At 37.8% G+C, this 14,108-nt stretch overlaps 1 protein-coding gene across 11 annotated transcripts in view; it reads right to left on the bottom strand.

Moving 5' to 3' along the window:
* The window catches only part of LOC129724969 (uncharacterized), a 299,807-nt gene that overhangs the window by 35,550 nt on the left and 250,149 nt on the right, over window positions 1-14,108 (bottom strand). For 10 of the 11 annotated variants that reach the window (XM_055680299.1, XM_055680301.1, XM_055680300.1 and 7 more), the window contains one exon: window positions 10,582-10,611. The exons of the other annotated variant lie outside the window; for it this stretch is intronic. In XM_055680299.1, coding sequence (XP_055536274.1) covers window positions 10,582-10,611 — 30 coding nt within the window. The remainder of the gene's footprint in view (window positions 1-10,581; window positions 10,612-14,108) is intronic. 11 annotated transcript variants of the gene reach the window in all.

Raw genomic sequence — 14,108 nt, 5'->3', positions numbered from 1 at the left:
CCGTCGATGAGAACATGGTCAATTTGGTTTGTTCGTTGGTCAGGTGATCTCCAGGTGGTTTCGTGGATGTCTTTTTAGGGAAAGCAGGTTCTTCGGACTGCCAGTCTGCGGGAAGCTGCGGAGTTGACGCATCCCTGGCCGTTGTCCTTCGTGACGGTGTGCAGGCTGTACGGGCTAATCACCGGCTTATATATGTTTTCCCTACCGACCTGAGCGTTCATGTCCCCAATGACGATCTTTATGTCTCTACGCGAGCAGCTATCGTAGAGTTTCACCAGCTGTGCGTAGAACGTTTCTTTCTCTATATCGGGACGTCCTTCGAGAGGGCAGTAGGCATTGATGATGGTGTAGTTGTAGAACCAGCCTTTTATTCTCAACAAACACAACGTGCCGCTGAACGCCTGCCACTTGATCGCACGACTCTGCATCCTGCCCAGCACTATAAAACCGGTACCCAGCTCATTTTTTTTGATTCACATAACATTCCCAGCTCATTGTTTGTGCCGCCGCTCTGGTAAAATTGTGCCTTGCGGCCACAAATTCGCCGTACCTTCTCTCCTTTTCGGTAAAGTTCCTGGAGCGCAACGATGCCGAACTGGTGAAGTTCTAGCTGATCCAGCAGGATCCGGTCGGCGTCCGAGGTGTTAAGCGATCTACTGTTACATGTACCGTGCTTTTAATCGTAGGCCTGATTTCGTTACTAGATCATTGCGGGTAATTCCGGTTCGTTTTCAATTCTTGATTGTTCGTAGTATGTTTATTTTAGCATGCTGCTTTACTTGGGCTGCGATACCTAGTCTCGCGACGGGGCCGCTGTCTTGGGTGTAGAGGCGAGACACCGCATTTCATAGTTCACCGTCTACTTCGCATCAGTCGCTGTTCGAGCCGCCCTTATCCTGGAAAACAGACGCTCAGACAAGCTGCTCTCCAAGGAGAACAACTACCGCTTCCCTATTAGCATACGACCAAGTTCCCCCCGGTTCCCCAATCTTCTCATGGTTGCTCCTATTCCAGTCGGTTTCACGTGGAGTTAAGAATAGGGCATTATACCTTGGACAACACTGGGATCTATTTTATGCCGACTAGCACGGGTGTACTGCTAGTACGCACTGCCCAGCCGTTTACCAAACCTAGTTCGCCTCAATATCGAATCAGTGTCAGCTGAAAGAGATGGTCAAGATATTCAACACATCTTCGGAGATTTATTCCCGATTGAAGTGATTTTGTCTTCTGTTACGACACTACTTTATGCGTTTTTAAATAGGCGCATTGTAACTCTTTTTCCTATTTTTTTTAAATGAAGTGTATGAAAACTAGCCCCCCCCTAGAAATTTTCCTTAGTTGCGCCCATGGTGACGAGATTTGTTATATATCAATTACCTAAACTTATTAAAGACTAACCGTGTTACTTGGGTAGACCTAGGCAAAGAAAAAGGACAACGATTGGAAACTTGGTACTCGAAATGTTAGGACTCTGCTCGAACCGGCACTCGCGGGCATCTTGACCAGAGAGCTACGGAAGGTAAAAGTGAAGGTAGCAGTAATACAAGAGGTGCGTTGGCCTAATACCGGAGAACGTGAATTTTGGGCGGTTACCCCTCACTTCCTTCAAGTGCCACATCTACTACAGTGGTGGTGACAATACGGAACGGGGCGTCGGTTTCGTGCTATTAGGAAACCGAATGAAACGTATCATTAGGTGGAGGCCTATCAATGACCGTCTATGCGTATTGAGGATCAAGGGTAGATTCTTCAATTACAGTCATACTTTTACAATTACTTATTCACATGTACGCGCCGACAAACGATAAAACCGAAGACGTAAAGGAGGAGTTCTATGAGATCCTTGAGATAACGTATGAATAGTGCCCACGACACGACATAAAAATAGTCATCGAAGATATGAATGCACAAATTGGACGAGAGGAGTTCGTTCGTCCCGTTATTGTTAGGGAAAGGCTTCAATCTACCACCAACGACAACGGCTTGAGGTTAGTGAACTTCGCCGCTTCCAGGGTAATGGCCATCTGCGGTAGCCATTTCGCACGTCTGAACGTTCGAAAGCACCCTGGAGATACCCCAATGGAGAGCCTGCTCTCAGATCGAAGACATGCTGATCGACGGCCGGCACTTTTCAAACGTCATAGATGTGCGGTTTCGAGGGCCAAACAGCGACTCAGATGCGGAAGAAATCGTTGAAAATGGCCCGCTAGATTGCATTCCTGGACCACTGCAAAAAGTTGAACTTAATTCCATGGCAGGCGCATGAATCACGAGCTCTACGAAGTATACAAACACGCTGACATTGTAGAGCTGATGAAACACAGCAGGTTACAGTGAGCTGGCCACGTAGCACGGATGGCGGATGAGCGACCGGCAAAGATAATATTTAGCAAAGAACCGCATAGAGGCTGACGACCTCAGACTGGCAGACCTCGCACGCACTGGATGTGTTCTGTCGATGAGGATGCCAGAGCAGCGGGTGTAAGGGGAGACTGGAGAGGACCAGCCTAAGCACGAGTTTTGTGGAGGCGTATTCTGGATTCGGCATAGGATCTCAACGATTTGTCGCCATAAAAGTGAAGTGAGTAACTCATGGAGAAACTGAAAAAACGTGAGAAACTCTTTGAGCCATGTCGAGACCTCGTTCCTCTTGCCAATATAGCAATTACAATTCCAATTCCAATACAATTATATTCCTCAGCAGATCGTGACCACGGGGGGGTTTGAACCAACCCCCACCCCCTCAGAGCATTTCAACTTTAATTTTATTTTCAATATTAGGGTTCATCATCACTGTTTATTAGAGTGCCAATGGATTGTATGGAAAAAATGTCCTCATGCCAAATATTATGATCGATGATCGATATAGAATATAAATATAAAATTAAATATAAAAAGAAATGAAATTTTCAAAATCGAGCTTTTTTTTTGAATCAAATGTTTTAGCAATGCAATGCATGAATCTTTGAGATCCGTTTTTTCCCGAAAATTTTGAAAATCTACTTACTCAACGATCCATTTATTTTTAAAACATTTAGAATACTTTTTTTAAGTTAAGTTAATTTTTTGGACCTTTGCCAGGGATTTGTAATACAGAACTCTTCGTACGTGCGGAGAAAATAAAGACCGCCCGAATTCAAGTCTGTTGCTAGATTGATTTTATTAGGCCAATTCTTATGAAATTTCGGAAAGAAACAATTTTCTTTTGCGATTTTCCCTCTGTTCTTTCCAGCTTTTTATTTTCTGGCTTTGATTGTTTTTTCGCTGTTCCTTCATTGTTGCCTATCATTTTGCTGCCATGCGGTCATCGGTGTTTCTCCTGTGGAAAACAAGGTGTCTAGTATCAGCACTTTATTCTAACGAAGGCATGTCGGAAAAATATGCTATTTCCGACTATGCAACAGAAGGTTGCATCAAATGTCTGTATGTGAAGACAAAACTTTTGAGTTGATTTAAATGTTGTTTTCGAATTGATCGTTGACTGAATTACGCAACGGTTAATTTAAACCACATGTGCGTTGCATGGTAAGCGGTAACGAAGTTTTTTTTTTTATAGGGGGGAGTTTGTAATGATTTATTTATGTACTAAAATATCTATTCAGAGTTAGTATTGTGTGTTCTGCCACAAATGGTGACATTTCAACACTATTATATATATTTGTACGCTTTTTAGTATTATTGAATGTTATTAGCTTTCGCAGTTAAGATAATGTAATTGTAGGAAAATTATTAAACCTACTTGTCAGGAAAAAAAAGGAATAAAACGAATAAAACGAAACTTAAAATATACTTGAAATAAACTTAAAACTATCTTACTGACTATAAGGTGAGCTAATCGTTGCGATTGAGGATTGCAACGATTTTTGTCGGAATTTGTTAATAATTTGGCTTGACATATTTTCTAATGTTTCTACATTAGTGAGCCTATATAGCTCGTTCGTGCTAAACCAGGGAGGACGCTTCAAAATCATTTTCAAAAGTTTATTCTGAATCCTTTGAAGTGTCTTTTTCCTGGTTGCACAACAACTTGTCCAGATGGGAACTGCATAAAACATTGCTGGTCTAAATATTTGTTTGTAAATTAACAGTTTATTCTTGAGACAAAGTCTAGAATTCCTGTTGATAAGAGGATATAAACATTTGATATACTTATTGCACTTTGACTGGATATTTTCAATGTGCTTCTTGAAAGTAAGATTCTTATCATAAATTAGCCCTAAGTATTTAACTTGATCAGACCAATTTAAGACCACACCGTTCATCTTAATAACGTGGTTATGGGTGGGTTTGAGAAATGAAACTCTTGGCTTATGAGGAAAAATAATTAACTGTGTTTTTGAAGCATTAGGGGAAATCTTCCATTTTTGTAAGTATGAAGAAAATATATCTAATTTTTTTTGAAGCCGACTGCATATAACACGAAGGCTTTTTCCTTTTGCGGAAATGCTTGTATCGTCACAAAACAGAGATTTCTCACAACCTGGTGGTAAATCAGGAAGATCAGAAGTAAAAATGTTATATAAGATTGGGCCAAAGATACTCCCCTGAGGCACACCAGCTCTAACAGGCAATCTATTAGATTTACCATTTAGATAGTTAACCTGGAGAGTGCGGTCAGTTAAATAACTTTGTATCATTTTTGTGAGGTAAAGCGGAAAACTGAAATTTGACATATTAGCTATAAAACCTTTATGCCAAACACTGTCGAATGCCTTTTCTATATCTAGAAGAGCAGCTCCAGTCGAATAGCCTTCAGATTTATTAGTTCGAATCATATTTGTTACTCTAAGAAACTGATGAGTAGTGGAATGCCCATGGCGAAAACCAAACTGCTCATTTGCAAAAATTGAGTTCTCATTAATATGTGTTATCATTCTATTAAGAATTATTCTTTCAAAAAATTTGCTAATAGAGGAAAGTAAACTAATTGGTCGATAACTTGATGCCTCAGCTGGATTCTTTTCGGGTTTTAAAATTGGAGTGACTTTGGCATTTTTCCATTTCGTAGGAAAATGTGCTAGTGCAAAGCATCTGTTAAAAATTTTTACCAAGAAATTTAAAGAGTTTTCGGAAAGTCTTTTGATGAGGATAAAGAAAATTGGATTTAAAATAGTTTCTGGTGCTTTCATGTTTTTGAATTTTTTGAGAATGGTTCGCACCTCATTCAAGTTTGTCTCCAATACCTCTTCGGAAAGAAATTCTTGGGTGGTGACCTGAACATACTTTTGGTTTACTTCATTTTCAATAGGACTTACTACGTTCAAATTGAAGTTATGAACACTCTCAAACAGCTGAGCAAGTTTTTGAGATTTTTGTTCATTCGTTAGAAAAATGCAATCACCATCTTTAAGGACTGGAATGGGCTTCAAGGGTTTCTTAAGAACCGTCGAAAGCTTCCAGAAAGGTTTTGAATAAGGTTTTAGTTGTTCAACTTCTCTCATGAAGTTCTCATTTCGCAAGAGAGTGAATCTATGTTTAATTTCCTTTTGTAATTCTTGAAAAATAATTTTCAAAGCAGGATCACGAGATCTTTGGTATTGACGTCTCCGTATGTTCTTCAAACGTATAAGAAGTTGAAGTTAATAATTGGTGCATTAAATTTCACTCTTGCCTTAGGAACTGATAAATTCCGGGCATTGAGTATTAAGCTGCTAAAATTTCCTAATGCTCTGTCAATGTCAGCACTATTTTGTAAAATAATATCATCATTCAAATTTTCCTCGATCGTAGAACGATATCTATCCCAATTAGTCTTGTGATAATTTAACACATATATAGTGGGATTTAAAATAGTTTCATGGGAAATAGAAAATGTTATGGGAAGATGATCAGAATCAAAGTCAGCATGAGTTAATAAATCACTGCATGAATGGCTTTGATTTGTTAGTACCAAATCAATTGTAGATGGATTCCTAATAGAAGCATAACATGTAGGACCATTTGGAAATAAAACTGAATAAAATCCAGCCGAGCAATCATTAAACAACATTTTTCCATTGGAATTGCTTTGAGCATTATTCCAAGATCGATGTTTCGCATTAAAATCACCGATGATTAAAAATGTAGATTTATTTCTTGTGAGTTTTTGCAAATCTCCTTTGAAATAATTTTTCCGCTCACCAGTGCATTGAAAAGGCAAATACACTGCGGCTATAAATAAAATGCCAATACTTGTTTAAATTTCAATTCCCAAACTCTCGATAACTTTGGTTTCAAGATGGGGTAAAACACGATGTTTTATTCGACGGTGGATAACTATTGCAACTCCACCACCGGCAACATCAATTCTATCAAACCTATGAACTATAAAATTTGGGTTCATTTTTAGTTTAATATTTGGCTTTAAAAGCGTTTCAGTCACAACTGCAATATGCACATCGTGGACTGTTAAAAAATTGAAAAATTCATCCTCTTTCGCTTTTAAAGAGCGAGCATTCCAATTTAGAAAATTTACAGCATTATTTAAAATCATTGCTGAATTTCAATTTCATAACAATATTAGTTGTAAATTTTATACCTTCTTGAACAGCCTCGTACATCGAGTTACAGTTCAACAAAACGGACATTAGCTGCAGCATGGATTGTTGTAGGTATTCAATCTATTCGGGAGTTGGATTACCTAAATCAATACTGGCTGACTTTTCAGCACCAAACACAAATGGTTTGTTACTGTTTGAATTTGAAATATTACCTGAAAGGACACTGGCATATGAACAGCCGGGTGTTGCCTGAACAGGATTATTTTTCTGAAATTTGTTATCTGAATATAAATTATTACCTACAGACACACCTGCTAATAAAAGTGCTGGTGATGCCTGAACAGTACTGAAAGTCTTTTGATTACCCACATTGACAACAGGTTGTTTAGAATTCCTACGTTGTCTAGAAGCAATAATTTTTGACCTTACAGGACAATTAAAGAAATTAGATTTGTGATTTCCCCCACAATTTACACATTTGAAACTATTAGTGATCTCTTTCACGGAGCAGATATCTCTCGTGTGACTAGTGTCACCACAAATCATACATTTTGCAGCCATATGGCAGTTTCGAGTTCCATGACCATAGGCTTGACAATTCCGACATTGCGTAAGATTATGGATTCCTCCATGTCTCTTGAAATTTTCCCACTTTATTCGCACGTTGAATAAAACACGTGCTTTTTCTAAACATTTTAAACTACGTACTTTGGAACGATCAAAATGTACTAAGTAATTTTCCTGATGTATTCCAGTTTGAAAAATTTTCGCATTTGCCTTTCGTTTCATCAAAATTACTTGGTTGGGGGCAAAACCAAGTGATTCTGACAAACAATCTTTGATTTCATCAATACTTTGATCATTTGAGAGACCTTTCAACACAGCCTTAAACGGTCTCTCGTTTTTGGCAGCAAAAGAGTAAAATTTATACATCTTTTCAGTCGAATACTGTAAAAGATGTTTATGGCCATCAAAAGATTCGGCCAAAATACGAATTTCGCCTTGGCGACCAATTTGAAAATTAACTTTCACATTCGATAGAAATGATGAAAGTTCTGATCGAAATGCTTCAAAGTTTGTTACAAATACCACAATAGGTGGAACTTTAACCTTTTTCATAACGGCTTTATGCTCCGTATAAGAAGTTTGGAATTCTAGATCCCCAACAGAAGAAAGAATATCATACCTGTTAGTCGAAATTTCAGTGTCACTTGGAGGAGATGCCTCACGTTTCCTTGATGCCGCATCAAAGCGAGCTTTTTTATTTTTCCAGGCATAACTGGACAACTTCACTACACTTTCACTTCACTATAGAATTTGAGTAGAAATATCTCAAACCAAATTAATTCACTAAACACTCGTTAACTTTAAAAACAAATTTATTAATTTGCCTTTCAACAGGTAGTCTTTCAAAAAGATTGCCTGTTGAAAGCGAAAAACAAAATTTTAATATCTCTCGGTAGTCTACGACTTAGCCTCGAGCTGTTGGTAAAATGCGACCGTACTGTAGGACAGTTCAAGTCGATCTGCGGTAACGAAGTTTATCTTGTATATAGATGAGCATGAGCTGAACATCAGAAACGGATCGCCGGTGGTTGCTAACCGGACCGAATAACTTCCGAGTTCCAAAGGATGCCTATGTGGATTTGGATGGAAGCTTTTTTGACAAAAAGTTAAAAAAGATAAGTAGTGTGACAATTATGCAAGTATTTAAGCTATGTGACAAAACAACTTGGTATTTTTTACGACTTTTTTCGAACAAACATAAGCATAATTTTTCAGATGTAAAAAGTACATACTATTTTAGGCATTTCCTAATAAAAAGCAGGAAATCCCAGGCCCGGATTTGAGGGGGGGGGGCAAAGGGGGAAAATGCCCCGGGCCTCCCGATTGAAGGGGCCCCCTAGTCCTAGGGCGACCTTTATTTTGTTTGTCACCTTCCAGAACGTTATCTCTAGATGTTTTAAGAAAAGAGGGCCTCACAAACAAATTTGCCCCGGGCCCCCCAGCGTCAAAATCCGGCCCTGCGAAATCCACAAAATGTGGAATGTTACAATTATGCGATCACAGACAGTGAAGGTGTAGAACACATTACTTTGTTAATTGATTTTGACTTTTATACTGAAGCATTTTAATTTTGAAATTGTTATAAGTGATAACCTTCCCGTTGGTCTCTAAGTACGATGGTTGGAAGAGACCGTCAGAGTCAATAGGATCGTAGCGCTAGCTTCTTGACCTGTGTACTAACGGTTGGCTGCGAAGTCTGTGTCGAATGAACGAAAGGTCAAACAAAGGCCATTTCAAAAAGAATGTGGCTTTGCATGAATGATACATAGAATCTAAAGCTCTGGATTAGTTTCTAAAATTTGTGACTGTTATCGTTCCGATAAATCAAAACAAAAAAGCGACAGTAACTCCCTACTCGGTGTTTTTTTTTAGTTTTAATTGATGCATTCATTTTTAGCATTTTCTATTCTCAACCAGAGATATATATTTAGGTTTTTGCAAAACGCATTTTTATGGAATCCGTTTGCAGATTTTTACAGGGTTGTATATTTCTGCATTTTCCTTATAGTTCTCTGATCTCAATGTTATGTTATGTTTTTGACGATTTCGAATAACTACCACGTAAATACCCCACCTTACGTAATGGTTTTGGAATGTCTTTTCCCAAATTATCGTTTGTTGTAATGTTGTTGTTGTTGTTGTTGTAATATGGTCTAGTATTTCTCAAATATTGGGGAAAAATGAATGGAACGAGATATTATCGTAGTTTAATAGACAATCAGCATTATGCGATTTCTTGTAATTTTCACATAACAAAAGTTAATAGTGCCTTCGGTAAATTTAAAAAATACAGTAGCGATTCAGCAACGGTTTTTCTAGATGATAAAAGTCATTTTATCATCTAGAAAACCCGTTGCTGAATCTCCACTGTATTTTTTAAATTCACCGAAGGCACTATTAAAGTTGAGTTGTTTTCAATTGCTATAAAATTTAAGACTGGTATTTCTATGTAACTGCAATTGTGATCATTTTCTATAGAAAATGATCACAATTGCAGTTACATAGAAATATCACTCATCACTCCTATCAATACTATAAGGTTCGAACTCCCAAATTACCTTCATGCATACAACTACGGTGAACCATCACTCGCCAAAAATGAATTAACATGATATGATAAAGGTTGTTACATATCCATGACCGCCAACAAACATGTATATTACTTTCATAGCTCGAAAAAAGTAACACAAAATGAAAAATAAACAAAGAAGGATTAAAGCCCCTTCGTCCGGCTATTCGCTGGCGGAATAAACTGTTTCGAAAATTACTTTTTAATTGATCACTCATAATTCATGATGGTCGGTAGTAACAAAACAATCAGTCAACAGGATGAAAAAAAAACATTCGAATCGGTGACTGAACATGCATTCTTTGCAGCTTGCATGTCGTGGTGCTCGGTAATCCCGATAGTTGACTGGCGGAACTAAATTGCAATCACTCCGCCACGACCGCCACCCACCGTAGAATGGCAATATCAATTGTGCGAAAATCCTTCACTATCATGATTCTTGTTCACATTTTATGTCAATCTAGCTTACCTGTCAGGGATGATGTTGCACACAGTTCGTTCACAATAGCAAAAACTTCAATAGGAGTTGGAATTTATCTGTGTATTTTTTTTTCAGTTGGGAACTCACTCAACGGTCATCGCTGGCAAGTGGATTTATTATGAGAGTAGTTTTAAGTGCTTCTGGGGCTGGCTACTGCCTTTAAAACGGCTAGAGTTAAGGCAATGAAATGGGGGAAAGTGAGGAAAGGAAACAGATATAGACGGCTAAGTGAGTACTGTAGGGACGTGAAGCGTCTCCCTTTTTCCTCTCTCTAACATGCCTATATGCAGAACAAGTTATTTAGAGTTGAAACGAGAATTCTATCAGTGAATCGTGCTCGGCGGGAAGAGGCTTCTAGTAGGTCTAAAGAGAATTTTTGCACTACAAATTCGAACTAAATGCGAGTAATAGAAAAACGTACAACAATGGAAAATGGCAGTGCAAGGTTTACAAAGAAGACACAAACAACAAACGAAATTTACCGTCGATTTCCACTTGGGATTCGTACTGTCCTGTTATGTGTTAGTTGGAAGGTTTGGTTGTTTTCGTAGGATTTATTTTTTTACGGTTGGTGAGATGTATGAAAGAGAACGAACGATACACAATGTAAGGATACATGATGATTTCATTTGAACAAGCGGTCTGTTAGACGCTCTCTATGCTCTACTACAATAGCTACTAATGTTTTCGCTAAAAAATAAGGAAGAATCAAAGCGAATCAGGTTGCATTTAGAGATGCCCGCTGAAGGGAAGTTCAAATATTAGACGTCAAGTTGGGACTAAGGACCGTATTGTAATGAACATTTATAACACCCTAATTGAGCTGAATCGAACAAAAAATGAAAAAATAGGTCGTCCTAAATTGTTTCCTCAATTACGCTGATGATTTTAACTCCCTAATAATTTTATAAGACGTCATATTCCCAGCATTTTTGCTAATAAAAGTCTGTGACAGAATCAGAAGACGCGAGTCTACATTTTCCAGCAGAGTGTGTGTCAAAAAATGTGTATCGCCAAAAAATATGTTTCGGATTTTTTCCCTGAACACTCTATCCAGTAACATTTTGCTGGTGTAAATATTATTTCTGTTTTGAATATTTTGTTTTCCTAAAATCAATCTAGATTATATTTTGAAAGCAAAGGTAAAATAGGGAGAATTGAAAATATAAAATTAAGCCTAAATTTGTAAAAAACGCTAAAGAAATGAATGCTTCGCTTGTGTTGAATAACCGTGCAATTCAAATAATGTAAATGTTGAAGAAAGGCTGCCTTTTAAAAATTTCAGTGATTATTCTACCTAAAGTTGAACGAAATAATGTTTAGGAGCGTTAGCTATACACAAAAGTTGTTTGGTATTAATGTTGTGCAGTTATTATTCCGTTTCACAGGGAATCGTTTTTTTTATGTAAATTAATTACAGTAATTTTGAGGCTTGTGATTAGTCTTGATTATTTATGCAGTTCGCATATTCAGCTCACACAAAAGTGAGTTTATAGCATCTTCGTTGACGGTAACATTGAACCGTTTCTGAAGTGTTATACAAATACTACCTACCTTACTAGTTATAAAAGTACCGCGTTGGTCCCATTCCCATTCTGTTATCTCGTTTCCCTACTCAAGTAACCCAAATCCGAAGTCATCTGCAACGTGCTCGAAATTAAACATTCAGCGAAAACGTAGGCAAATATTATGCTTTTCCCTTCTTAACTACGCTGCAAAAAGAGCCACCATGGCGCTGCGAGATATGGGAGCCTAATTGCCTATTTTTCCAACGCCATGAGCAGCACACCCGCCAACGTTTTGTGGTAGTTTGGTGGGTGGTGAAAATCCGATAGCATAAAGTAACCATCATGTGTTCGAGACACAGCTGTGCGCTTCCAAAGAGCCAATGGAGGTTTCGTACTGTTTTTATGGTTTAATCTAGCACTTTACTAATTCGCTGATTATCAAAAAGTTCACAATGTTTTAAATAGACAAAAGAGCAAGTTATGTCATCACGCTGATGCTTGCAAAGTTTGGTAAGTGCATGAATGTTAAACCACTGCCATACAGAATGGATGTGAGTAAAACTGTCAAGTTTAAATATTACTTTGTTGATCTCCAGTGCCCTGGTTATCTTGTGTATTCTAATAATTTCGAGTTTTACAATTATCAAAAACCGAAATTTTTAAATTTCTCATGCGAGCATCAAATATTTTCAAAATTTTAACTTGGGCTGTTTCAATATTGGGGTCTTAAAATAATGAACAGATTTAGAAGAGGCTCTACACATTTTTATGTGTGTATATGCTGATCGCTAACTTTTAGTGGTCCATCAATTTGAATCAATCGCAATTTCGATGTTTTTTACGTTTATATGAAAGTGGAGCAGACCAGCAGACTAGCAGACAAGGTATACCTTCATTGTTGAAATTTCCAGCGTGCGATACAATAAGCAATGAGCGACGGACCGCATTTTTTATGGAAGAAACTGAGTGGAAATCAAAAATATCCTGCCTTTCTACAGTTCAGAGTAGCTGAACATGCACGCGGAAGGAACTCTGTGATAAGCATTAAATATTTTCTTCATTACTCTGTGATGTGAAGTTTGTAGTAGTAAAAGTTAGCTACTGGTGATGACAGAGATTAACATTTCATCTTCTTGGTGGGCAATTCTCGCTGAAACCAGGCCGCTAGTGACATGAGGTCTCCGAAAATTGATTTATGTATTTGTATTAGTTAGAATAAACGCAGTAATAATTGTATAAACTGGAATTAGTTTCAGTTAGTGGACTTCTCGTTCGCCAAGAGATCAACTAGTTTTCAGAAAAGAGAAATTTCAATTCGCGTACTCGAAAAAATCACATACATTGCCTACTTTACAACTTAAAATGTACGTCATAGGGCAAAAATCCAAATGTGGAGAGATGATTGACTTGTATAGCTGTATTTTACTACTAATCGTCAATTCGTTTTTCAGACGGCATAGAATTCCATACTTTTTGGCAATTTTCTTGATGACATTGTCAATGTGAGCGTTGAACTTTAGATTGTCATCAATAATCACGCCAAGATATTAAATCTCCCGAACGCGACCAATTGCCTCATCATCAATCAAAACAGAGACATCATCATTTACAACGGTGCGCGAGAAAATCATAAATTTAGTTTTATCAATATTCAATTTCAATTGCTTATACTTCAACCATCTGCTTAGAGAACGTAAATCTTCGTTCAAGTGTGAAACGGCTTCTTCTACATTCTTAGCTGCAATGAATAATACGGTGTCATCGGCAAAAAGATTAATATCACAAAAACGTAAAACTCGTCGCATGTCATTTATATACATAATGAACAAAAGGGGCCCTAATACACTTCCCTGTGGAACTCCAAGATCATTCTCCACGGGACTAGAAACAGAATCATTAAAAACAGTCCATTGAGTTCTGTCAGACAAGTAGCTTTCAAACCATCTGAATGCAGTACTCGAAATTCCAAAGCGCTTGATTGTGTTCAACAATAAGGGCCTAGAAATTGTCTCAAAAGCGCGTTTTAGATCCAAAAAAACAGCAAATATTGTGTCTCTATTTTTTAAGTTATCTTTCCATTTTGCTAGTACTAAGTTTAACGCGGTTTCACATGAGTGGCCTTCCCGGTAGCCTGTTTGCTCTGGAATTAGCAACGAGTTACTATTTAAATATTCTAGAAGCTGGCTTTAAACAACTAGTTCTAAAATCTTTTCTAATGTGTGTAACATGTTGATGGGACGAAAGTCTTCGGCTTTAATCGTTCCAGCAACCTTTTGAATCGGAACAACCAACGATTCTTTCCACACCAAAGGCACGTGCCCTGTTTGCAACGATTCATTGATGAGGTCCAGCAAAGTGTGACCAATGACATTGAAGCAATCTTGAATAACTCTAGCATTTACATTATCTACTCCAGCCGTTTTACCTAATGAAAAACAAATTTTTCTCATTTCATCTAACGTGATTGGGTGAAAACCATCAAATGTACAACTACTGTTAAT

The sequence above is a fragment of the Wyeomyia smithii genome, chromosome 2, assembly GCF_029784165.1.
Source record: "Wyeomyia smithii strain HCP4-BCI-WySm-NY-G18 chromosome 2, ASM2978416v1, whole genome shotgun sequence".
Lineage (NCBI taxonomy): Eukaryota > Metazoa > Arthropoda > Insecta > Diptera > Culicidae > Wyeomyia > Wyeomyia smithii.
The sequence above is the reverse complement of the archived record's forward strand: the minus strand, read 5'-3'. Positions and strand labels throughout refer to the sequence as shown.